Below are 27482 nucleotides of genomic sequence, written 5' to 3' on the forward strand. Positions count from 1 at the left end.
GACCAAAAATATGAATCGCCATGACGACAAAGGTTTAAAAAGAGGAGGTTTAACTGCTGAAATGTGTCTGTTTTTATTTCAGTTGATGTTTTAGTTTCTTCAGACGCTGAGAATAAAAGTGTTAGTGGGCAGTTGTTAGTTTTCAGCCCCCCTCAGGTTTCAGAAGGACTTCACACACAGCTTTGGGTCTGAATGGTTAACCTGCTGATTTAATGCAGACACATTGTGGTGTCAAACAGAACAACACAACATTTGTTAGGACCTGACTCACATGGACACAACAACAGAGACACACCATCAGTTCAAGCTAAAGAATCATTTTATTAACTCACATCAGACTGAATTAATACGCCAAATCAAAGCTTTATGTTCTGGGCTGTGGACATCAGTTAAATCAGAGCTGGATCATATTTCTGAGTGGAAGACATAAATGTAAATGCTGAGATGAGCAAATGGATCAGAAATGAAACTAATCCAACACAATAACCAAGATAGCAGCACCTGTGGAGAAGAGCCGAGTAATCAGACTGAAATCAGGACTAAAGGAGCCAAAATAAGATGGAAGGAGCCAAAATAAGATGGAAGGAGCCACAGGTGTCCTAAATCACACAAATCAGCTCCCAGCAGAACAAACAGACACTCATTAATACCCCAACCAACCACAAGAGGCCCCACGAGGTCATCACAGAGGTCATCAGGAACATCATTTAAAGCTGAACTCCCAGTGAAATGGATCTGAGGTTTCTTCTGGAACACATGTCCTCTGTTCACTCTGCAGAAGGGAAACCCAAACCCAAATGAATACATGTACTTTTCATATTTGATGGTTTCATGATGGCAGCAGCTGTCCCTGTATTCATTAACCAATCAGAATCCTGTTTGTTCACACAGTTTGGAGGCACTGGGTCTAAATTCAGACACACAACACAGATAAAGACGAACAAATGGTGATGAATTGAATGTAATCTGTTTGTGTTTGGTCTCATTTGTTCTTTGGTCAGCAGATGTTGGTCTGCAGGAGGTTTTAGATGAACATAAGATGAGTCTGAGGAGGAGATGTGAACATGTGACTGAAGGAAGTGATGGAGCAGGAGGTGGAACCCTCCTCAGCAGGATCTACACTGAGCTCTACATCACAGAGGGGCGGAGTGAAGAGGTTAATACCCAACATGAGGTGAGGCAGCTGGAGACGGCTTCCAAGATCCGCCATGACACTCCCATCAGGTGCCAGGACATCTTTAAAGCCTTAGCTGAGCAGCAGGGGGCCATCAGAGTGGTTCTGACCAACGGCGTCGCTGGTGTTGGAAAAACCTTCTCAGTGCTGAAGTTCACTCTGGACTGGGCCGAGGGCCTGGAGAACCAGGATGTCAGTGTGGTGATTCTGCTTTCCTTCAGGGAGCTGAACCTGATCAGAGAGCAGCAGCACAGTCTTCTCACGCTGCTCCATGTTTTCCATCCAACATTACAGCAGCTCCCAGCAGAGCAGCTGGCCGGCTGCACACTTCTGTTCATCCTGGACGGCCTGGATGAAAGCAGACTGTCTCTGGAGTTCAGCTGTCAGGTTGTGTCTGAGCTCACCCAGAAGTCATCAGTCAGCGTGCTGCTGACAAACCTCATCAGGGGGAACCTGCTTCCCTCGGCTCGCCTCTGGATAACCACACGGCCCGCAGCGGCCAATCGGATCCCTCCTGCGTGTGTCGCCAGGGTAACAGAAGTACGAGGCTTCACCGATGCCCAGAAGGAGGAGTACTTCAGGAGGAGGTTCAGAGATGAAGAGCGGTCCAGCAGGATCAGCTCCCACATCCAGGCATCCAGGAGCCTCCACATCATGTGTGGAATCCCAGTCTTCTGCTGGATCACTGCTACAGTTCTGGAGCACATGTTGACCCCCGAGCAGAGAGCAGAGCTGCCCAAGACCACCACTGACATGTACTCCCACTTCCTGCTGGTTCAGACACAGAGGAAGCAGAACAAGTACCACCAGGGACCTGAGGCGGGTCCACAGGGGCTGACGGAGGCTGACGGGGACGTTCTTCTGAAGCTGGGGAGGCTGGCGTTTGAACATCTGGAGAAAGGAAACATCATGTTCTACCAAGAAGACCTGGAGCAGTGTGGCCTGGATGTCCCAGAGGCATCGCTGTATTCAGGAGTTTGTACAGAGATCTTCAGAAGAGAGTGTGAGATCTTCCAGAAACCAGTTTACTGCTTTGTTCATCTGAGTGTTCAGGAGTTTCTGGCTGCAGTCTACATGATGCACTGCTACGCCAACAGGAAGGAGGAGGTGCTGAAGAGCTTCCTGGGAGAAGACTACAGTTACTCATCTCTGGATGACTTCCTGAAGAGAGTCATGATGAAATCCCTGGAAAGTAAAAGTGGCCACCTGGACCTGTTTGTCCGCTTCCTTCATGGCCTCTCTGTGGAGTCCAACCAGAGACTCTTAGCAGGCCTGCTGGGTCAGACACAGAACAGTCCAGAAACCATCCAGAGAGCCATCAACAACCTGAAGAAGATGAACACGTCTAACTTTTCTCCTGAAAGAAGCATCAACATCTTCCACTGTCTGAAGGAGATGAACACGTCTTACATTTCTCCTGACAGAAGCATCAACATCTTCCACTGTCTGATGGAGATGAATGACCTCTCAGTTTATCAGGAGATCCAAGAGTTCCTGAAGTCAGAGAACAGATCAGAGGAACTCTCTCAGATCCAGTGCTCAGCTCTGGCCTACGTGCTGCAGATGTCAGAGGAGGTTCTGGAGGAGTTGGACCTGGAGAAGTACAACACAACACCTGAGGGAGGAAGGAGGCTGATTCCAGCTGTGAGGAACTGCAGAAAGTTCCGGTGAGTTGATGTGTTCATTGACTTCATGAGTCAGTGTAGATTAGTAGTTTAGTTCCCTAAAAGCCGTTTCTGCACATGAACAGCAGAGATGTTCTGGAGAACCTGCAGACAGGTTCATCTGGACCTTTCCCACAGTTGCTGCTCACATGTGCTTCACAGCAGCAGACCTACTGTTGGAGGCAGGAAGCCAGCATTAACCTGCTGTTTCCACTGTTTCCCATGTAGGCCGGCTTTACGCCCACATGGCCGGTCCCCAACACAACCAGCACATAAAGAGTGTTTCCATGGCAATCTGACTCACAGGAGAGAATCTTGGACAGATTGGCCCAGTTCCCAGCTCACTGGAAATGATGCAACAGAAATCTGTGGGAATATGTTGGAACAAGTATTTTGGGGGTTTAAAGTTTTACTGAACTGGATCATTAAGAGCATTTGTCAGAATAAAAGTTTTTGTTGGTAAAATTGTGATGGTTGGATCAGCAGAAGGTTTTATAGGTGAGCGGCCTCAGTCGGGTCATTTCATTGTTGGCTGTTGGAGGGATTGATTGTGAAAGCTTTGGCTCAACAGTCTCTGCCGTCATATCTTTTACTTCATAATGTGCCGCACATTTTCAATGGGAGACAGGTGTGGACTGCAGGCGGGCCAGTTTAGTTCCTGCACTCTGCTCCTATGAAGCCACGCTGCCGGCACACCTGCAGAATGCGGCCTGGCATCGTCTTGCTGAGATAAGCAGGACGTCCCTGAAAAAGCCGTGTTGCTCCTGTTTGGAGCTTTCAGCATTAATGGCGCCCTCACAGATGTGCAGGTTACCCACGCCATGGGCACCAACACAGCCCCACACCATCACAGATGCTGGCTTTGGAACTTTGCTCTGGTACAATCTGGATGCTCCTTTTCCTCTTTAGCCCGGAGGACACCACGTCCATGATTTCCACAAACGGTTTGAAATGTGGACTCAGACCACGGCACAGTACTGAATGCTAGCAGCTTTTATAGCTGCAGATTAGAGATATTAAGACATCCATCTGCAGTGAAACGCAGACGCCATCATCTGAGAAGACGGCGTGAACTGTGGCCTTTGCACAGAATGTAAATATACGAGGGGAAAGCTCAAAGCGTACGGCCTGCAGTGTTGGAGCTGATGTCTCCGGAGACATCATGATGTTGCTCTGTGGCAGCTTTCAGAGCCCTGGAGAAGCTAACTGGTGCTTAGAAGCTTCTTAGAGTGGATTCTTCCTGTATATGGGTGTGAACAGTCCCAGCTGACAGTGGTGAGCAAAGAGATCGTCTTTCAGCTGTAAATGTTCACTAAGCTGAACTTTTTATAAAGATTCTGGAGTCAAATGAAAGATGTAAGAATGTAAAAATGGTTTTCTGAACAAGACGTCCTTATTCTGACTTTGGGATCAGATCAAACATGTTTTCAGTCTGAATGTGACACCACATTTCCTTCTTTATCTGCAGATTAGAGAAAATAATGAAGAAAAGTCAGTATAAAGGAGCTCAGGTCTGAGAGACTGAAGAGATTAATGATGTCGTGTCAAACACAGGAAGATGAGATCAGTCACAGATGTGAAGAACAGATGTTCATCAGAGGACATTACATTCACATCACTGTTCAGTTAGAATATGAGTTCAGTTGGTGTTTATAGTGCAGATTGTCTGATTTTAGTAGAACTGACGTCACATTTTCTCTCATCACAGACTTCCTTATTGTAATCTCTCAGAGATTGACTATGAAGTTGTGACCTCTGCTTTAAAGTCCAACCCCTCCCATCTGAAACAACTGGACCTGAGTAGCAGCGAGCTGTCGGAACCAGCAGTGGAACATCTGTCAGCTGGCCTGGAAAGTCCAAACTGCAGACTGGAGGCTCTGAGGTCAGTTCACTGCAGCTCTTTTACTTCTTCTGTTTTAGTTGAAATGATTTAGTGATGTGTGTAAATATCCAAACATTCAGTGTTTCCACATGTCTGAATGAATCCTCCCTTCCATCCTTTTCACCTGCCAAAGCAATTCTTTCCTCACTTTCACACACTGAAGCAGAGCTGTTCCTTAGAAAAATGATCCTGGTAAAAATCATTTTTCTTCAGTCATAAAAGGAGAGAAAACACTTTAGATCAGAGGTAAACATGGAGCAGCTGAAATGTAGCTTTGACTCACCTTTCTGGTCCATCTGAGAGATGTTTGATCAGTAAAGTTTGGAAAGCTGGATGCAGATTAAACGGCAACAAACTGACAGATCTGCTGCTGCTGCTGCTCATTTGAACAGGACAAATGTGCAGAGTTCAGTCACTTTAACTCCAACAACTCAGTCTGCTTTGGGCTTTAGCCTCCACCCAGTAATTAGTGACAGACTGGAGGAAATGGCAAAGTGCTGAATCTGCACTTTATTTTAAAGGGGATAGATAATCAAAATCGTCTTTTTCATGTTTTTGGTGTTAGTTCTGAGTCTCCCCGCTGTGGGGAGTACACACCAAGTGCCAGCAAAGTGTCAGAACCTCAGTTTCAAGTACTCCCCTTTTTAATATATATCCCCCTATCCGTTTTTGTGAAAAAGTGACGTCACTTTTTCAGAAATCCCCCCCCCCCCCCCCCCCCCCCCCCCGCACTCAAGTCCACAGCCACTCCGTTTCAGACACGCCCCTTCGGCGAGAAACAGGAACTGGTGAGCCTTCCAAGGCTTGAAAGCGGACTACGATCGTTACATATTCTTCCCCCGGAAAGCAATGTTCGCGATCAATGGCTTTTATTTATTTTTAACAGCATCCCCAACCGCCGACTTTTCCTTTGTTCCGCGCATTTCACGGAGTAGTTTCACAAAGCTCCGTTCCGAGCAGCTCATGGTCAGTTCCGACAGGGACAGACAGACTGCAGCGAGTTGTGCGCTCCGCTGAGAAGCTGATCGGCTGCAGCCTCCCATCTATCCATGAGCTGCACGTCTCCAGGACTATGGGGCGAGCAGGTCGGATCTCAGCTGACCCTTCTCTATTTGCACCGCTCCCCTCGGGCAGGAGGCTTCGGTCCATTCGGACCAGAACCTCCCGTCACAAAAACAGTTTTTCCCCCTTGCAGTTGGACTTATGAACACTTCATAATCACCTCATAACCTGCCCCAGTCACTTTACCATCATTAAAATGAAGCTGCACTGTTGTTGCTCTGTATATTGGATACTGTGTATTGTTGTACACACCTTGTACATTTTATAATCATATATTTTTATTCTTTATTTTTTATCCTATGTTACATGTTTGCACCTTACGCCGCAGCAAATTCCTAGTTAGTGAACACTGGCAATAAAACGTATTCTGATTCTGATGAGCTTTCTTTCCAGTCAGTGTATTACTCTATAGCTCTGTTTTCAGTGAGAGCAAGGGCAGCCAATCAAGCAACGGCAACCTGCATTTCATAATGAGGTTGCCAGATAAGCTCTGAAACGACACCAATAAGGGAAAACGACGAATTCTAAACCCAGCATGGTAACAGCTGTTTCAGAGAGCCTTTTAGGGAGGTTCTGAGCCATTACAGACCCAACCAATTTATTTTGGGCTACATATCACATCACAGAACAAGGATTAATGCCCCATTCAACCATTCTCTATCACCTTTAAACATGAAGGATGGAAAATCTCCAAAGTTGAGAGGATCACATGCTAAAAGAATCCATCACAAAGTGCAGAAACCAGAGAGGAATTCAGAATTACACCACAGAAGAAGAACATGCTGCACACACTCATCTCAGTACTTATTTCCCTTGCTGCTGCTTCCAAATGGTCATTCTTTCTTTACTAGTGGTTTAAATAATGTGGTAAAATAACTGAATCATCTATAAAGATGAGCACTAGTGGCAGAGCCGGATCCAAATATGATATTTGGAAAGGCACATATAGCTGATTAAAGTCAGTTTCAGCCTGCATCCTGTTGGCTTCAGCTCACATGTTTTATTCTTTATTCAGATTGAGGGACTGCAGGTTGTCAGAGATCAGCTGTGCTTCTCTGGTCTCAGCTCTGAAGTCCAACCCCTCCTCCCATCTGACAGAACTGGACCTGAGTAAGAACACCATCGGTGACTCAGCAGCGAAGGAGCTGAGCAGCTTTCTGCAGAGTCCACACTGTGGACTGAAGACTCTGAGGTCAGACACCATGTTTTAGTTGTGTGTTCAGATTAATATGATGTGAAAGTTGTGCTGGTCTTCATGGTAAAGTCTGTGTTCTTCTTCTGGGCTTTAGTTGATGAAACGATGATCTATTAAATCATGTTTTATTCTTTATTCAGATTGTGGCGCTGCGGTTTGTCAGAGATCAGCTGTGCTTCTCTGGCTTCAGCTCTGAAGTCCAACCCCTCCTCCCATCTGACAGAACTGGACCTGAGACAGAACAACCTGAATGAATCAGCAGTGAAGGAGCTGTCTGAGCTTGTGGAGAGTCCACACAGCAAACTGCAGACTCTGAGGTCAGTAGAGGGTCGGAGGTCCATGCAGCTCTCAGCAGTATTTTATCAGACTTTATTTATTATTTATTCTATTTATTAAAGCTGATGGCAGCTGAGGAAGAGACGCTCTGGAAACACTCGTTTATCTCCTCCCTTCTTTCTTCTTCTCTCTACAGATGGAAGTGATGAACAGGACGATGTGAGCTGAGAGGATGATCTGTGTCCTGATGATCCACAGGATGAAGCAGCAGCAGCTGGTGTGCAGAGAGACTCTGACCGCACCCTGATGATGATGATGATGATGATGATGTGTTTGTATTCTGTGTTTTTCTTCCTTTGGAATAACCATGTTAAAGTTGGGTTAGAAATGATCAGTAATGGAAACGATCCTTAAACCTTCAGTTCCATCTGAACTTAAAGAAAAGCCACAGTCTAAAGTTTGACACCAGTTTTATTCTCTCGGCTTCATTTTCTGCCTTTAAAAACTGACTTTTAATGTGTAAATCTTTCATCTTTTAATCTTTAAATCCATCAGTGGAAATGAGAAGCTGTCAGTGTGATTCAGTCAGAGACGACTGAGCTGATGGAAATGTGGGAACCTGAAAGGAACATTTGATGATTATTATTGTTACTGCCTCCCAAACAGTTGGGAAAGATGAAGAAAATAGTGATGTGGCAACACTTTTCTGTCCCGGTGTGAAAAATGACGACGGATGGTAATCACATTTTCCACAGAAACGCCACTACAGACTTTACCTACACTCGTCTACACTCACAGACACCTCCGACACTCACAAGACTCTCTCATTTGCACAGTAGCACACACACACACAGGCGCACGCAGGCGCACACAGCCCAGACACCTGTTAGCCTTACAAACATTCATTCATTGTTTTACCGCGGCTAGCGCGAGATGACACCCACACGCAATTACATGTACACTTTGTTTGAACATTCATTTACTCACCCTGTTAGCAAGCAGCGCGGTACCCGTTGTCTTGGCTCCATAATCCACACGCATTACAATAACCCCCACGAGACATTCAAACATTTCGCTCACCTCGCATTGGTGCGTCAACCATCAGGTCCGGGAGGAAACCAGAGCCTCTCGGAACCAAAGTTCTTATACACTGATCTGGCAGTGGAGAGAGCTTTCGGCACCCGGAAGTGGAATGTTTTAATGAAATGATATTGTATCTCTTTATTGCAAACATTTAGGAATGTCAATTTGGTCTGTGTCTATTCTAGTATTTTAATGTAGGTTTGGGAGTATTGTGATATTTTGTATGGGGATTTAAATGGATGTTTTAATGCTTTTTGTGACTTTATTTTTCTATTGGTTGATTACTGAACCAATCATCAGTGAGCTGCAGCCTGTGAGCCCTTCAAAAGGGCAGGCCTGTCTCATTCTAGGGAGAGAGGGTGAGGTGAATGCACATGCTTGCTGTGAGGCTGTGTAAAAGAAGTAAGTGCTAAGAAGTTTGTATTTAGAAAGTCTTTTGTTATGGTTTATTTGAGTTACCTGATTGAGGCCGGTTTTCTTTTGCGTTTATTCAGTTTTTGTTTTCATATTTTGTATGCACTTCTGCACTGGAAATAAATCCGCACCCGTATCACGATATTTTCAGTTGCCTAGTTTCAGTCTTCTTTTAATCTTTATTGGAGAGGGCCAGTCCTGACGTGAGCTGGGGGGTAGAGAAGCCCCCTTTCTCACACCCGGCAGTCAGGAGGATGTGCCAGCTACTTCTGTGCCGAGTGAAAAGCTGGAGGGGTCGTAACAAAGAAGAGGAACAGACTGAAGCCCAACTCAGCTGAAATCATCTTGTTGTTAAATAAACATCTTTCAACCTTTCTATAAGTCTTACTAAAGCATATCTCTATTACATACAGCATTTTATGATGGCACAATCACGTTATAACACAAGTATATTATTAATGTCTCTAATAAAACAGTCAAACATTTAAAGATGCACATGGAACCTTTATTGTTCTGCAGAACAGTGTCTCTGTTTTATAACACCCGGCCCTTTAAATGCTGTGTTGAAGGGTGGACAGCAGATGGCGCCATAATTAATTTGATCAAATGCTTTGAAACACTGAACCGTTTCAACACGATGGCTTCATGTTGGTTCAGTGGTTCAGAAAGCTTCGGTTTCTCCATCACTGGTAAAGATTCACAGACCAGGACATTGACGGCCTTTATTTTACAGCAGATAAACAGGAAGTAGGCAGAGAGGAAGGAGGACCCGCAGCAAGGACCCCAGGCTGGGACTGGGACCCCAGAGTCAGACCTGGGACCTGGACCCGGGCCGGCCCTGTGAGGACCTACAGCTTCAGTTCATGGAGCTCCTGCACCAGCTGAGCTAAAGGCTCCTATTTTCTGTGTAAGTGTTGTACTTTAAAGTCTACAGCTGAGCTTCTCTTGCTCTCTTTTCTACCTGAAATCCACCTTTAACTGAGCTTGAAGTAGACTTTAAGTTAACTGTATGAACACCAGCAGTGGAGCACACATGGAACATTTCAGAAGACGTTAGTTGGTGTTTGACACCAAAACATACGAGCAATGACGGCAACATGTCAGCTGAACTTAAACTGAACAGATTAAACACGAGTGCAGGTCAAATATACTCAGACTTCTCTGGGTACTCGTCACTTTAATCCAGGTGAACTTCGGTGTCATTTCAGTAAATCACCTCTAAGAACAGAAGAAGTGAACTGAACTCTCTTTTTGTTGTAGATTCAAAGAAGTCCGCTAATGGCACCGCTGGGTGGACTTCTTTGTTCTGACTTGTTCAGTCAGGAAACAAACCGTGTATGGAGGTAACTTCCAGCTGTCGCTCACATTCAGAAGACATCAGACTGCTGTTTGTCCCTTTTTGTTGGAGCTACAGGGACATCAGTGCTGCTCACTCTGCTGTGGAGCAGAAACCATGTGTGTTTCAGTCTCATCCAGCTGCAGCAGTTTTTAACCTGAAAGCTGCTTCGGGGGACATTTGAGGGAAGGTGGCTGTGAGGAGTTCAGGACATGTCGGAGCTTCCTGTTTGTGTTGGTGCAGCAGCACCACCTGCTGTCCAAACCAACCAACTGCATCAGTGCTGAAGCCACATCTCAGAGCTCCTTCAGGCTCGCTGCTGTGTGATGCTGCGTGTACACCAAGAGCGACCTACGCTACCTGGTAACGGAGGTAGCTGGAGAAGCTTCGCTTGACAATTTGCTTTGGTAGCTTTGGTAGCTCGTGATGTCACATTTAGAATGTTCAATTCTTAAAGGCCCCGCGGCTGTGCAGCTCCCCCGCGAAAAAAAACATGAGGAAAGAGAGGGCAGGGACACGAATAAACGTGTTGTTATTTACAATTTGTTATACAAGATATACATCATATTACAAATGATGTAAAACTACATTAGGTACACCTGAGAAGAGCAGGAATAGCAGAGGCAGCTGTGAAAATTAAACTAAATTCGAAATAAAATCCGAAATAAAACTTAATTGCAGTGAGAAAGGTATGTGTGGGGTTACTACACTATTGTATTGAAGCACTCGACACGGCAATTGCAACAGTCTCAGGATTAAACGACTATTGTTTGGATAGGAACCAAAGTTTACACGTTTGTTTCCGCGAACCCCGCGGATTGTCGGACCCCTACAATCTGTGGATTGTCATTGGTTTTCGCCGAAACGCGTCATAGCTCATTACCATAAAGTTAGCTTGAGTTTAATCGCTTGAATCCGCTCTGGTCGCTCAGGTAGCTCACCCTCCATAGAGAAATAATGATTTCCGGCGCTCAGGTAGCGTAGGTCGCTCTTGGTGTACACGCAGCATGAGGCTTCTTGTTGCTGTCTGACACTGAGCTCACTGACGGACAAAATGTCCACGTTCACGTGTTCCCTGTCACACTCCTGATTATTCTACAGCAGCTTTCACAACAGGCTGGCAGAGGGAGAATCAGAATCAGCTTTATTGGCCAGGTTTGACTAAACAAACAAGGAATTTGACTCCGGTAACTTCACTCACAAAGTACAACACTCAACAATAACATGAAATAATAAAAATTAAAATGCAGAACAGTAAGAGTTGAATTGATTATAAATATAAATAAATAGAAACTATGGGTGGGAATGCTATTCCTGGGTGTTCAACAGAGTGACTGCTTGGGGGAAGAAGCTGTCTTTGTGTCGTCTGGTTTTGGCAAGCAGTGCCCTGTATCGTCTGCCAGAGGGGAGGAGATTGAACAGTTTGTGACCAGGATGTGAGGGGTCTGCAGAGATTTTTACTGCCCTTTTCCTGGCCCTGGAGCGGTACAGGTCCTGTATGGAAGGGAGGTCAGTTCCAATAATCCTCTCTGCAGCCCTAATTGTCCGTTGCAGTTTGGCCCTGTCTCGTTTGGTGGCTGACCCAAACCAGACAGTGATGGAGGTGGAGATGACAGACTGGATGATCGCCGAGTAGAAATAGTAGAAATAGGCATTATGGCAGGGTGTACGATCTCTCCATTAGCATTTACAATGGCGATGGAGATAATTATTAGCGCTTCCAAGTGGGTTGTAGGTGGAGAGAGACGTCAGGATGGCATACGCCTTACACCAATTAGAGCACACATGGATGATATGACGTTAGTGACTACAACAGTGCCATGTATGAAGAGAATACTCGAGAGACTTAATAAAAATCTAAAGTGGGCTGGTATGAAAATCAAACCTACTGAGTCTAGAAGTATCTCAATAAGTAGAGGGAAATTAAGTGATAGAAAGTTTGTAATAGATGAAGAAAGCATTCCAATTATTAGGGAAAAGGCAGTAAAGAGTTTAGGCAGGTGGTACCAGGCAGACATGAATGATGGAGAGCAGGCAGTGCAGTTTGGGAAAGATGTTGCTGAGGGACTGGATAGAATAGATAAATCAGAGCTTCCAGGAAAGTTGAAGCTGTGGTGTCTGCAGTTTGGATTGTTTCCTCGGTTGATGTGGCCACTGTCTGTGTATGAGATTCCATTATCTGTTGTAGAAAAAATGGAAAGATTAGTTAGTTTTTACATTAGGAAGTGGCCAGGTGTTCCTAGATGCTTAAGTACTGTGGCACTGTATGGGAAAGGCATACTCCAGCTGCCAGTATCTAGTCTGGTAGAGGAGTTTAAATGTACTAAAGTTAGGACAGAGCTCCTGTTAGCTGGGAGTAAAGATGTGGTAGTTAGTAAGGTGGTTCCAAACCCAACCAAGGGGAGGAAGTGGAAACCAAGAACGCCAGCTCAGGAGGCAGAAGCAACTCTTAGACATGCAGAGATTGTGGGTAATGTGCAAATAGGCCGGGGAGGCTTGGGGCTTGGCCCAAGCAAACCGGTGTGGAGTAGAGCAGGTCCCAAGGAGAAGAGAAAGCTAGTTGTTGAGCAGGGACGCTGGGTAAACTGGGAAGGTGTAGAGAAGGAAAAGCTTAGTTGGAAAGAGCTGTGGAGTATGGAGGAAAGGAGGGCAACATATGATGTATTGCCAACTCCCCAGAACCTGAAACTCTGGGTAAATGGAGACCCGTTATGTTCGTTATGCTCAGGTACTGCAGCTCTAAGGCATATCTTGTCAGGTTGTAAGGTTAGTCTGTCACAAGGCCGGTATACATGGAGACATGACCAAGTATTAAGAAGCTTAGCTGCAGGTATTGAAGATAAATGAAGGCAGGTAAACTTAGGAGGGTCTAAGGTGAAGAGAGTTGCAATTCAGTTTGTTCAAGAGGGGGAGAAAGTTAAAAAGATGATAAGGAGGCACGGCAGCTTGGAGGATGCTTGTGATTGGGAGATGCAGGTAGATTTAGGAAATAAGCTTGTTGTTCCCCAGGAGATAGCCTCTACAAATCTAAGGCCTGATATAGTCTTGTGGTCTAGGAGTAGAATGAGAGTCTATTTCATAGAGCTGACTGTTCCTTGGGAGGAATTAGTAGCAGAAGCATATGAAAGCAAAAAGCTTAGATATGTGGAGTTGGGGGCAGAAGCAGAGCAGCGAGGATGGAAGGTTAGAATCTATCCAGTGGAAGTAGGATATAGAGGATTTGTTGCAAAGTCTGTTGTCTCATTGCTGAGGGAGCTGGGTGAAAGTGGACAGAGTGTGAGGAAAATAGTGAAGGAAGTGTAACACGACGTGTTTACAGCTAAAAAAAAACTCACAACAGGACCAGTGCTAGGTTCGGCTACGGGAGTAGTGAGAGGTGTAAGTGTATTAATGACCACAGACCAGAAAAAGAAGTTTAAACTGCTGCTTATTATTTGTTGAAAAGAAAATAACAATATTACAAACAGTTGACATACAATGACACAAAATTAAATTTCTAAATAGTTTCCCTGGGTCTTTCAGAATAGTTTATTTAATCCCTGTTTTGAAATTTAAACCTATTGTTAGTTACTAAAGGATACTATTTAATCAAACTTAGGTTATAGTTCTATTTAAGTTCAAGTCAATACTGTTAATCTATTTTGATTTACAGTTTATTTGGTTTTTCCTTTTAATTCTATTTGAGTTATTTAGTGTTCTTTTTAAGAAGTTAAGGTTTTTAATTTCCTGTTTTAAGCATTTTTTGTTTCTATTTTAAACCCAACAGACAATTTCAATTCCACACACTGTAACAAGGATACTGAATGTGGTTTGAAGAAAAAAACAAAACACACAGAAATCAATCCAGCAAAAGACTGAATAACTTTCTCTCTGATGATCCTGGAGGGTTAATCCGGTTTCTCTGAATCCAGTGCTGTTTCAGCAGGACAACATGGGCAGCTCATACCAGTTTGGATGATTTTCAATAACCAGCAGAGGGCGTAGCTCCTGCTAGATGGTCACAGGGCTCCTGGGTTACGGCTCGCCATCTTGTTTCTCACCAGCAGAATCCGACTCAGCGATCAGCTCGGAATTTCCCGGTCCAATTTCCAGCAGAACCTTAACCCATTAAGGCCAGGAAAGCGTACACATCTTTTTTCCTGCAAAGGGTTGTTTTGCACCAATTTTCTTCAGATACTTTCATTTTCTTACATTTCTCCATACTTGGCCTACCTGGGGTTGAAAGTCTTGATAAATGCACAGCGTGTTAGCGGGCATATACCGGCTTTCAGCGAGTGTGACTCAATTTTGAGCGACAAAAAAAAAAATATATATATATACTTATATATATACATATACATATATATGTTAGATCGATTCTTTAATTGGAAGCTCAAGAACAAGCCGAAGTAATCTCAAGTTAAATTAAGTCTTTTTTTCTGGCAACAAATGAAGTATCTCAGCGCTGGACTCTCGCAGGAAATCCGTCAGACAGAAATTTTTTAATATTTCAAGATCACAATAATCTTCTAATTTAGAACTACAATAAAAAAGAAAAAAGAACACAAATAAAATAGACTTCAATTGGATACTTTTTAAATTTATTTAAGCCACGCGGAGCTGCAACATGCGGCTCCGAAGCTGCGGCCTGCCGACCCCTGATGTAGCAGAAAGGTGTGATTCTTACAAACTCAGTGTACCGAGTATACAACGTAAACTCACTTTGAAGTAGTGCAGCGGGTCTCTGCAGGTCAGTTTTACTCCTCCAATCTCTTTTTCCACCAGATTTTCAGGTGACAGAAGTGCTGGGATGAGGTTAACCAGCAACTTCTTGAACTCTACATCGATCTTAGACCAGGGGTTCCCAAACTTTTCCATGCCAAGGTCCCCCAAACAGCGTTAGCTTCTGGCCCCCTTTGCAAACCACAGACAAAGCATCAAAATATGTAAAGAAACATCAACTTTCAAAAGGTATTTTCTTTCTTTTATTCACAGACAGCAGCTCGCTGTGTGAATGCAGCCTGACTAAAGTCAACCGTTTTTTGGGATTCTGAGGGATGTTTTTGTATCAAGTGACGCTGAAGTTTCGAAGGTTTTGAACACTCATTTGAGAGGGTCTCCAGACAGAGGACGCCATTTTTCTGTACGGCTGTGAAGTCAAACTTAATGTATGCTGCCTCATACTTTCTGATTTTAGTCGGCCAGTTCTTTCGGTCTCTTCCAAGTCAAAAATCTGTCCATTTTGGCTAAGCTCGCTACGGGCTAGCTTGAGGAGCAGAGCAGCTTCAGAACAGGCGCAAACCGCCAGGTCTACCATGTTTTGACTGGCAGCCAATCAGAAAGACGAGCATTGCAAATAACATTTCAATATGATATATTATTAGGGACTGAGCAGTGAAACTGCAAAGACCCTATTGTATCTGTAAGGTTTATTATTTTTCTCCTCCTCCTCCTCCGTAATTCTTATTCTTTGCAAAAGGTGCTCGAACACTCAGGAAATTTTGCGAGCGCCACCTGCCAGTCAACGACATGAAAGAATCTAAACTTTATATTTTTGGGAGTCGCTCATTGACTCTGTAGCGCACCCTACGGTGCTGAAAAATGGTCCCCGCATTGGGCTTACTTTCGCGTGGGACAACGAAATTCGGTACACTCCTTCATCATGCCCAGACGCACAAAAAAGTCTCATGCCGCCATGGTCCAACGTCCACAGGAAGGCGGCCATTTTGGATGGAAAGTGCGTTTTCGCGCCATTTTTGCATATGATCGAAGTTGTCCTACAGATTTAATGCTACAGACTTCAAACTTGGCCAGGTTACTCTTAAGACATGAGGGCAAAAAATCAAGGGAAAACTTTTTCAAAACTTAAAGGGCGTGGCCGTGGCGATGCCTCAAAGTTCGATGACTCGCCATCACTCGCCACAACAAATGAAGTTGCTTATAACTCCCACATACATTATCCAATCTGTCCCAAACTTCATACGGTGAATGCTGGACCCAGTCTGAACATGCACATATAAAATTGTGACATCCACATACAGCGCCACCTGCTGGTGGTCGGAAACGTCTTTTTTCCCACAACTAGCATCTTATCAAACTCCTCCTATAGATTTAATTCTACAAGCTTCAAACTTGGCCAGGTTACTCTTAAGACATTGGGGAAAAAGATCATGGAGAAACTTTTTCAAACTTCAAAGGGCGTGGCCGTGGCAAGGCGGTGAAAATCGTGTGATGGCATTTGTCATTTGAAAGCCTTATCATCATCGCAAAGTCATGAAACTTGGCACACACGTCCACCCTGACGACCTCGTACATATGTAAAGGGTATTTCTAATGGGCTCAGTGGCGCCCCCTAGAAATGTTCAAAAACCCCTCTGCATTGGGGTAATTATGTGCTCATACGTACGCAGAGGGTATCGTGTGTTCGGGCAGAGCTGCAGCTCCAGCCCCAACGTACGCACATCCCAACGTACGCCATCTCGGTCCCGCTCACAGCTGCTTGCAGCTTTCAAGTTATTATTCTTTCCAATTCTTATTCTTTGCAAAAGGTATGCGAAAACTCAGTAAATTTTGCGAGCGCCACCTGCCAGTCGACGACATGAAAGAATCTAAACTTTATATTTTTGGGAGTCGCTCATTGACTCTGTAGCGCCCCCTATAATGCTTAAAAATGGTCCCCTTAATGGGATTAGTTTCGCGTAGTACGACGAAATTCGGTACACTTATTCATCATGCCCAGACGCACAAAAACGTCTCATGCCGCCAATGTGCCTGGTCCACAGGAAGGCGGCCATTTTGGATGGAAAGTGCGTTTTCGTGCCATTTTTGACCGATTCCACGCCTTGCACAAGATCGAACTCGTCCTACAGATTTAATGCTACAGACTTCAATCTTGGCCAGGTTACTGGCCAAGTTTGAAGGGGGGGGGGGATCATGGAGAAACTTTTTCAAAACTTAAAGGGCGTGGCCGTGGCGACGCCTCAAAGTTTGATGACTCACTGTCACTCGCCATAAGAAATGAAGTCGCTTATAAACTCCCACATACATTATCCAATCTGTCCCAAACTTCATACGGTGAATGCTGGACCCAGCCTGAACGCGTACATATAATCATAGTGACATCCACCTTTAGCGCCACCTGCTGGTCGTCGGAAACGTCTTTTTTTTTTTACAAAACTCGCATTTGATCAAACTCCTCCTACATATTTCATTCTAAAATCTTCAAACTTGGTCAGGTTACTCTTAAGACACGGGGGGGGGGGATTAATTGAAAAACTTTTCCAAACTCTGAACAATGTGGGCGTGGCCAGGCGGTGAAAATCGTGTGATGGCGTTTGTGATTTGAAAGCCTTATCATCATCACAAAGTCATGAAACTTGGCACACACGTTCACCCTGACCACTTCGTATGTATGTAAAGGGTATCGTGTGTGGGTGCATCAAAATGGCTCAGTGGCGCCCCCTAGAAATGTTCAAAAACCCCTACGCATTGGGGTAATTATGTGCTCGTACGTACGCAGAGGGTATCGTGCGTGTGGGCAGAGCTGCCCCAGATAGCATGCGGATGTGGGCCACTTGAGGCAACGATCCGGCACTGTAGGCATTCTTCTGGCCCGGACAAAACAGATGTGAGCCTAAAGTGGCCCATGTACTAAATGCTACATTTGGGCCAAATATTACAAAACGGATACGGCCCAGCTTTGGCTGATATATGGCAAGTTAGCAACGACTAATCCGGGTGTGAGCCTAAAGTGGCCCACAAATGAAGAAACATACTTGGCCCACCTTTGTTGAAACATATTTGGGCCAGTTTTGGCAGAAATACGGCAAGTGAGCATCAAGTAATCCGGATGTGAGCCTAAAGTGGCCCACATATAAAGAAACACACTTGGCCCACCTATGTTGAAACATATTTGGGCTAGTTTTGGCCAAAACATGGCAAATAAGAAAAGAGTAATCCGGATGTGAGCCTAAAGTGGTCCACATATAAACTTGGCCCACCTTTGTTGTGGGTTTACTGTGAGCTGGGCAAACACATTCTTATTCCACAAAAAACTGCAAGTTTTACCTGAAGAGAAGTTAGACTGTTTTTTTTTTTTTTTTTTCACTACCACGCCCCCTCAGTGTGATTTGTTCCAAATTTGCGGGGGAGTTTGGAACACAACCGTTAACATTTGAATCGGTCAACGCCACTCTGATTGGCTGAGGCAGCACTTCATCGTGACCCAGCTACCTTGCAGAAGAAACTGGCCATATTCAGCCTGCTGGGATCCACAGAAAAGTTGAAGGTAAGTTCGGCTTAGCTTATTTAATTTTATGTGTGAGATGTGTTAGCTTTGTTTCTCTTAAACTATACAAACCTGCTGTGTCTACAAGTGGCATTGTACCTCTTCAGATAGGGTTAGCTGAAATTGGCTATAGTTGAAATGTAATTACTTTTCAAAACGACCAGTACTGTAAGCTATGCTGCGACCAAAATACAGCCACGAGTGAGGTTGATGCCATTTTTCAAAAAGAAACACTGCTTGTTCTATGGTCATTAGTATGAGTCTGAAGTTGTTCCCAGACCGCTGGGACTGGAGGGTTTGCTTTCTGTTTTTGCGACCGAGGACGATCGTTGTGTTAGCTTAGCATGCTATGTTATTGATGCACGTGTACGGGAACTTTTTTTCTGTTCGGTTATGATTAAGCAATATCGAAACCTTATCAAAAAACAATCCAATTGAACTGTAACTGTACAGAGATGTTGAGGACTGTTCTAAAGTAAAGAGTGTATGGTTTGTACATCTGTGGGTAACAAAACTCCTCATGCACAGCAAAAATGAAGCTCAGTTGGGACACCTCGGGTGAAAAATGAAGAAACCACAGTACACTGATTTCATTTACTGAAATTGATTATTTAGTCTAAACATTTTCTCTAAAACTGTGGTACTAATACTGCCTTTTTTTTCTCTTTTTTCCCCCTGAGATTACTGCTTTGAGTGTCATCGGTGGGGTTCACATTAAAGATGCGGTCTGGAGAATCATGAGATACTGCTGGCCAAGCAGCTCAACTGGCGGGGCGTAAATGGAAAAACGGCTTTCCACAGCCTCCAAATATAAGATGTAATTACTGGTAAGTGTTAATTGTGTTATATTTCATTGTGATGCTTTTTATGAATGGGTTAGGGTGTTCCTTTTCTTTCATGATCCTGAGTAGTTGCTAGGGGTGCTGAAATGAATCATAATCGCTTTATCAATATGCATCAGTGTGGTAGCAGACACTATTCTATTCTGTTGCAATATAATGGCATTGATTGTTGATTAATCAATCAGTTCATCAGGTGAAGGGCAGTTTTCCTCCAATTTTAGTAATGGGCTGGTCATGGGCATGGCTAAACTGTTTGCAAACTACACTCATCATTGCTGCCCAGCTATGGGCAGGATATAGCATGCCATGCATTTCTCACCATTGTGTGTAATCTGTCTAAAACTTTACTGTTTTCTCATTTTTTAGGAACGGTCAGAAACAACCAACTAACGGCCACTGCTACTGACCAGGAGGTGGAGGCCTACATAAAAAGGTGGCTTCATCTCGCCGGAGACCGGGATGGTGGGAGGAGAGAAGGAGTTCATCACAGCACGCACGTAAGTCGGCTACCATACCTATTTTGCAATATGTGATGCTGTTCGACAGCAGAAATCAAGATGAAGCTGGCAGCATGTGTGCGGGGTGTGTGCAGCTCCTGAGTTTAATTTCAATATATTCCAAAATATCAAAAGCAAAAAATCACCTTTAACATAAACATGAGTTATTACTGTAACTTAAATGTTGAGGTTAAATGTGAAGTTTGTCTGAGTGTTTGAAGCTGCTTTACTCCAGTTCACATTGCCTGTTACCCAACTTTCATTGTCTGAACAGAATGAGGTTGAGCAAGCAGATATTGGGTTTAGCTTCAGATTAATTGTAATTAAAAACAGACTTGGTTTTGAAGTTTTCTAAGGCATGAACACAATATTATAATAACTTTATAGCATTTCACACAGCCTTTTTTGTTTATCCTGATGAGGTTTTGTGTTTTGCAATTCACTGCCACCTTATACTGAATATACTTTACTGAATCAACTAAATTTGTTCTTTTGTGTATTTCTTAAAGGGACGGAAGACGGATTTGGATTTTTGTAGGTCGCCAACTCTTATTTCCTTTTTTTTTTTCTTTTTTTTTGCCATTATGTTTTAAAATAAAATAAAAAAATCACACCCACTTCTCGTGTTTGGTCATTTCTTCAGTTTCCTCATCATTGACGCCAAGATGAGTCCCACTGCATGCCATCATTCAAACGGTATCTGGGGTTACCATAATGGCATGTAGCCACAAATTGAGACCATTCTGTGTTTTCATATTTGACATACCATTTTATCATGGTTGACTCCCCAAGTGTGCAGGTTAGTCAAGGTCATAGTGTGTAAACCAGTTCTGACCAGAATTAAAGTGTACAGTGGCCCACATCCGGTTCAGTGCTGGTTTATTTTGGCTGACATCTGGCATCGTGATGGCTTGGTTGCGGCCCACTTCTGGCAAACGTGTGCGGACCGCCCAAGTGCCATCATTCCATGCTGAATGTGGGCCGGATGAACATGTCAGCTGTGGGCCGGATACGGGCCAAAAGAGTTTTGTACAGTGGCCCACATCCGGTTGAGTGCTGGTTCATTTGGGCTGATTTTGGCTGACATCTGGCATTGTGATGGCTTGGTTGTGGCCCACTTCTGGCAAACGTGTGCGGACCGCACAAGTGCCATCATTCCATACCGTATGTGGGCCGGATGAACATGTCAGGTGTGGGCCGGATACGGGCCAAAAGAGTTTTGCTATCTGGGGCAGCTCCAGGGTCCAGCGCATGCCCCAACGTACGCACACCTCGGTCCCGCTCACAGCTGCTTGCAGCTTTCTAGTTTTAAATGTGCTGCCATATGAATGAAAGTGCCATAACATTTGTTGTGCAAACACACTTTTAACATCAGCATCTTTCTGTAGTTTTTATGTAGAAGCCTCGCTCCACTGTCTGTTTCCTTGAATGACTTGCTGCTATCAGTTGTGTGTTTTGCCTTTAAGTGATATTTTAGACTGGAACTACTACGCTGAGAAGACAATTCAACTTGGCAGTGTTTACAGATGACTTTGGTTCTGTTAGTATATTCTATTCCATGTACAGAGGCTACAGTCCTCGCTGCAGCTGGCCCCGGTTTGAGTCCCACATCGGACAGTCCTTTGCTGCGTGTGGTTTCCCCTCTCTCTAACCCCTGTTTCCTGTCTCTCTGAACTTTCCATTAAAGGCACAACAGCCTAAATTTTTATTTTTTTTATTTTTTTTACTTTTTTAAAAAACAAAAAATCTAATTAAAAAAATAAAATAATAATTTTAAGTATTAAAAAAGAAATATATATACATATTTTTAGTTTTTTTTCCAGTTTTTTAAAAAACAAAAAATTAAAAAAAATTTAAACTAAAAAAAATGGCTCATACAGAACCGTACCCTGAACCCGTACCCCATCCTGCTCAGTGCCATACCTGGCGCTCTATTGACCGCTGACTCACGGTTGTGTTCATTTCTGGAAACGGCTTGAAAGTGGCTTTTAATTGAGAGCAAACGGCAGGAAAGCAGCTGTGCTGCTGCTCCCTCCGGTTCCCCAGCTGGGAAGACTCGTCCCTTCTCACTGGGACTCAGTCTGCTTCTGATTATTCAGCTTCACTGGGATGCTGTGACAGCCAGAGGCATGATGGGAAATGTATGCTAATTCTGCTACGTACAACAGGCACCTGCGTCTCTTCTTCTCTTATTTTTGTGTATCCTGACACATAACTCACATTGAACTCAGCCGACAGGCGCGCCTGTTACGGTGTTTGCTGCTCGGTCTGCACAGCAGGGAGTGATACGAAGGGAGAGAAAATAGGGCCAAGAGATTGTGAGGTCTGACTTTTTCCTGGAGAACCATTTTGTGATGCAAATGTATTACTCTGTTGAACGCATATTGTTCTGAGAAGCAAAACGCTTTATTTTTTAAACCCCAGCCAACTAGCCGGACTACCTTCATCAACACCAAAACGAGGCTGGAACTCTGCTCACAGGACGCAGCAGGGGGTAAGAAGATGTTCAGAAATGATGTTGCTGATATGGGATGTTACACAGCTTCGTGTCAGAAGAGGCGAACTGTCCCTTTAACGCAGAGTTGGAGGTACCTTCCAGAGTCTCTCTTAACTTGGTCGCTAAGGTCTTTGTGCCACTGATGAAATATTTCTAAGCATTTCTTAAAGTACAAGTCCAAGGTCCAAACCTTGGACACTTTTTAGTAAAATGCTTTTAAGGATTTTATATGAAGGAATCCTGAACTGGACGGTGTCTCCTGCCTGTCTCCAGTGGCAGCTGGGATAGGCTTCAGCCTCACTGCCACCCTGAATCGGATTAAATGGGTGTAGAAAATGGATGGATGTAACCCTGACCCTGAAAATAAATCTTAACTTAAGGTCCCCAGAAGCTAAGCTGCTGAGTCCAGGTGGCGTCTGACCCGGCTGTGTCTCTGCTCCTCTCAGAGGGGCTGGAGGACGTGATCCTGGAGGACGGCGGCTCCTCGGTGGACGTTTGGACGGACGTGGCGTCGCTCTGCTCCGGGCTGAAGCGGGAGGACCTGAGCCGGACTGTGAGGTCCGTCCTGCTGAACCAAAGCGGGACTGGAGTCCGCTCACCAGACCTGGATGGAGGGCGGCTCATGGAGCATGTCTTTCTGTGAAAACTGGACCAAACAACTGTTCCTCTGACCCTGCAGCTGTGTTCATTCTTCTTCTGACACACACCACATCAGCCACCTCTCCATCACTCTGTGATAACATCTGAAGACTTTCAGCTGTAAGCTGAGCCAACAGGAGTCCAGTTTCAGCCCAGTACAAAAATAAAGAAATGCTTCTGTTCTGCTTTTCTTTTAGGTGTAGATCTGAATAAATGTGTAACCTTTGGTGTGTGTTCAGGTTTGCCACCATTCTTCAATCATAACATCCATGAAAACTGGATTTGATTTGTTTGGACTCTATTTTCACTTCTGAATTTCCCTCAAATTTGCAGTTGAGGGGTCATAAAAACTATGAAACTCTGCAGTTTTAGCTTCTCTTCTTTGGCTCCCTGTTAGACTCAGAACAGAATCTAAGATTCTTCGCCTCACATATGAAGCTCTGAATGATCGAGCTGTTAATGGCTGACCTGAGCTTGGTTCACTGTTGTTGGTCTCGTTGCTTTCATGCAGCGCTCTATAATGCCTCAGCATACATGAGCTGTTATCGTTGAATCCAGTTTCTTTGGAACACAACAAACACGTGGAAGATGGATATTAGCACACTGAAAAAAACAACTCATAAGATTTACCTAAAAAACCCTTTGTAAGTATTTGCACTCAAATGATTTAAGTAATATTTAATGCTGCAATATCAAGTCAATTTTACTCACCATAAAACATAACAGTTTTGAAGATATTAAGTAACATTTAATTACATCTAAGTTTTAAGTTATATTTATTTAAACAAATTAAGTAAAGTATACTTGTTTTTCATAGGCAGGAACATCATTTAAGTTAATGTTATATATCTGTAGTATTTGCTGTTATGAAGTAACTTAGTAGATTTTAACAATACACTTTCAGAGTAAAGTTTATGTAGTATTTCTAGGTTTATGTACATACAACTATTAAACATTTAAATTGTATGAGGAAACCTAAGTAAAACTCACTCTTCCCCCATAATTCATGTATTACGTTAATAAAATGTTTAATTTTACTTAAGAAGCTCGAGTTCTTACTGAATTTTAAAAATAAAAGGTAGAAATTACGACAGTTACACTAATAGAGTTTACTTCACCAAAAAGTCCCTTTTTTCAGTGTGCATTTATTTATAATATTATTTATTTTATACCTAATAATATTAATTATTCTATTTCTAATATGTAATGTATATGCTATTTATCTGTTTCCCTATGAGATTAATAAAGTATTTCAATTCTATTCTATGTCACACAATTATTATTATAAGAAATAAATAGTGATGTGGCAACACTTTTCTGTCCCGGCAGTCAGGAGGATGTGCCAGCTACTTCTGTGCCGAGTGAAAAGCTGGAGGGGTCGTAACAAAGAAGAGGAACAGACTGAAGCCCAACTCAGCTGAAATCATCTTGTTGTTAAATAAACATCTTTCAACCTTTCTATAAATCTTACTAAAGCATATCTCTATTACATACAGCATTTTATGATGGCACAATCACGTTATAACACAAGTATATTATTAATGTCTCTAATAAAACAGTCAAACATTTCAAGATGCACATGGAACCTTTATTGTTCTGCAGAACAGTGTCTCTCTGTTTTATAACACCCGGCCCTTTAAATGCTGTGTTGAAGGGTGGCCAGCAGATGGCGCCATAATTAATTTGATCAAATGGTTTGACTGGGACCCCAGAGTCAGACCTGGGACTGGGACCCCAGAGTCAGACCTGGGACTGGGACCCCAGAGTCAGACCTGGGACTGGGACCCGTGGCGGCCCTGTGAGGACCTACAGCTTCAGTTCATGGAGCTCCTGCACCAGCTGAGCTAAAGGCTCCTATTTTCTGTGTAAGTGTTGTACTTTAAAGTCTACAGCTGAGCTTCTCTTGCTCTCTTTTCTACCTGAAATCCACCTTTAACTGAGCTTGAAGTAGACTTTAAGCTAACTGTGATGCTGTGCGTCTGACGTCATGACGTCTCCGCCTTCCCCAGAACCTTCTAGAACTTTCCAGAACTTTCTACCGGCAGTTGGGCTGCCCGCCACTCTCTCGGCTCTGACAACTTGGGAAAGAAAAAAGATGCCGAATTACCACCGCCTCCATCGTTTTTGAAGGTTAGTAAGAGGAAAAACAAATGATTTAATTGTAGTAGTTGAGTAAATTTAGTTAGTTTAGTAAGTTCCCGCCAGGAACACCTGCTAGCATCCCAGACAGCTAGCGGGGCTAGTAGCTCTCCTGCTCTCTGGGTTTAATATCGTAACGGTAGCTTACAGTTGTGTATTCATACAGTGTTGGTGTTGGCTTAGTGTTAGCTATAATTTAGCAAAAAGAAAAATATATATATATATATATAGATATTTATATATACATATACATATAAATGGCTATAAATTAGCCCATTATCGCAGCAAGCTGGGTCGCGGTTGTCTTCTTTTCTACTTCGGGCGCGCGCATTTATACATGACCATTGGTTCACATGCCTGTCTGCGCGCACAGTTCATGCGGTCACGGCCATGGCTGATGTGGGGGGTGATATTAGATTAGATTAGATTAGATTGCACTTTATTTATCCCACAACGGGGAAATTAACTTGTCACAGCAGCAACAACAGACATGAAACAAGAAATTAGAAAACGAGAAAAAGCAAGAACTAAAAAGTAAAGCGACCAAAAAGTAAAGTGACCTAGTATAAATAATATTCACATTGTGAAGTTGAAATTGATAAAATATAAATAATAAGGATAAAGAAAACTCTCTATATGATTATCATGGGAAGGCAACAACATGATCAGTGGGTGCATGTGTTGAAGTCTGACAGCTGCCGGGATGAAGGACCTGCGAAACCTCCCCTTCTTCTACCGTGGGTGTAACAGTCTGCTGCTGAAGGAGCTGTACAGGGACCCCCCAGTGTCATGGAGGGGTGAGAGGATAGACATAGAACACTAGACTGAGCAACCGACGTTCTGCCAATACACGCTAACGAGACGCAGGGCTGCCATCTTGGAGTGGTGATGCGTTCCACTCCGTGTAATCGTTTTTTCAGGAGAATTGAATGGTCAGAACATTTTAGAAATAATGACTCACTACATACCACTAATTTTCACGTCTTTTTTTTTTGTCATGCGCGAAGTTATGATAAAGGACACATGATTATTTGTTTTTAGAGCAAAATTTTGCAAATTGTTTGATTAGAAGCTGTGTTTTGACCCATTGTACCATACATCACTACTTCACCTTAAAGCAAAACCTGGGAAACATTTGTCCATAAGAAGGGGAAAAAGGAGAAAGACGGGGAGGAATTCTATTGAATCCTGGTTGAGACAAATGTGGAGAGCAGATTTTTTTTGGTCTATAATCAATAAAATGGTTGTGAATAATATAATAAGTGCATTAACTGCAATCCTTTGTTTATTATTTTATTGTCATTCACACTACACTGTTATAGACCTATATTTCATTCAGCTTGCCAGAAACCTATTGCAAGGTCATGCATTGCCTGTTTGATTCAACTGCAACTCCATAAAAAGGTCATAGTGAATACAGCTCACCAGATTTTCATACATTTTTTAATTAAGTTATTTTTTTTCACCAAAACTTTTAAGGGTTACATATCATAAAAACTGCGTTCAAGTATTTAAAACATTAAAACAATATTACTGGGCATGTATTGTTGTAATGTTTTAAATACTTGAACGCAGTTTTTTTCTAGAGAAGATAATTGTTTTGTATATGGGATTATCGTCCATCGACTCTTTTGGGCTTTCACATGCGCGAGCCTACAACCAGCCGGTGAGTTACATGCTGTTTATAAAGTTGTTTTGTAACGTCCCCATGCCAGTAATGTGAGAACCATGCATATGGTTTTGAGGGTAAGGCTTGTGACTTTATTGTCGGATGGGTTATAAAGTGGTGTGACGTTTCTGCAGTGTGCAAGTTGTTGTTTTACGTGGAAGGGTTAGCGCTTGCCCCTTAGCCACCACGTATTAGCCTCGCATGACAGGCTGAGCGAACAGAGCAATCTCCACACAGGGAGCGCCGATTTGCACCGGTCTGTGTCCTACTGTCAGTATTTGACAACCTCTAGCAATGGAAACGCGCTTCAAATGCCCCGGAGTTCCCCTTTAATGAGTGGCAGCGAAACACATGATATTTTTATATGTCCAGGAACATCTATCTATCTATCTATTGATGCAACATCTGTCTGTCACTCTGTCCACCAGTTTGTCTGTTCCATGCATAAGTCTCGGACTGACCGCAAATTTGGCATGAATCTTGCTACTGGTGTGCGTGAGTACAGTGCAAAGTTTGGTGGGTTTTGGACAAAAATATAATTTTGCAACAACAGCAAAAGGCACGGGTATGCAGTGCGCCTAACAATGTCATCAGCTGCAACCCCGACCTGTTATTTCGCTTAACTAATATTACTTTGCAACATTCCTTTGAGGAAAAAAGGCTATACTAACTACACGGCCCTGAATCTACATCATCACCAATTCAACATGACAAGTTTCTTGGAAAACATTGTTTGTATGGGTACTGCACTAATTATGATATGATGTTTAAAACAGAAATATTCACCTCATTAGGCTGAGGTTGTTGGTTTGAGGTTGCCATTTCCGGGGAATCCTCAGAGGCCATG

The 27482-nt window shown here is 43.5% G+C and overlaps 1 protein-coding gene across 5 annotated transcripts in view; it reads left to right on the top strand.

Annotated features, from left to right (window-relative positions):
* The window catches only part of LOC142388616 (NACHT, LRR and PYD domains-containing protein 12-like), an 83917-nt gene extending 75023 nt beyond the window's left edge, over nucleotides 1-8894 (top strand). For all 5 annotated transcript variants that reach the window (XM_075474080.1, XM_075474090.1, XM_075474098.1 and 2 more), the window contains 5 exons: nucleotides 1005-2841; nucleotides 4547-4720; nucleotides 6798-6974; nucleotides 7118-7294; nucleotides 7450-8894. In XM_075474080.1, the coding sequence (XP_075330195.1) occupies nucleotides 1005-2841; nucleotides 4547-4720; nucleotides 6798-6974; nucleotides 7118-7294; nucleotides 7450-7459 (2375 nt within the window). In that variant the 3' untranslated portion in view covers nucleotides 7460-8894. The remainder of the gene's footprint in view (nucleotides 1-1004; nucleotides 2842-4546; nucleotides 4721-6797; nucleotides 6975-7117; nucleotides 7295-7449) is intronic.
* The last annotated feature ends 18588 nt before the right edge of the window (nucleotides 8895-27482 follow it).

This window comes from Odontesthes bonariensis, chromosome 2, assembly GCF_027942865.1.
Source record: "Odontesthes bonariensis isolate fOdoBon6 chromosome 2, fOdoBon6.hap1, whole genome shotgun sequence".
In the NCBI taxonomy this organism is placed as follows: domain Eukaryota; kingdom Metazoa; phylum Chordata; class Actinopteri; order Atheriniformes; family Atherinopsidae; genus Odontesthes; species Odontesthes bonariensis.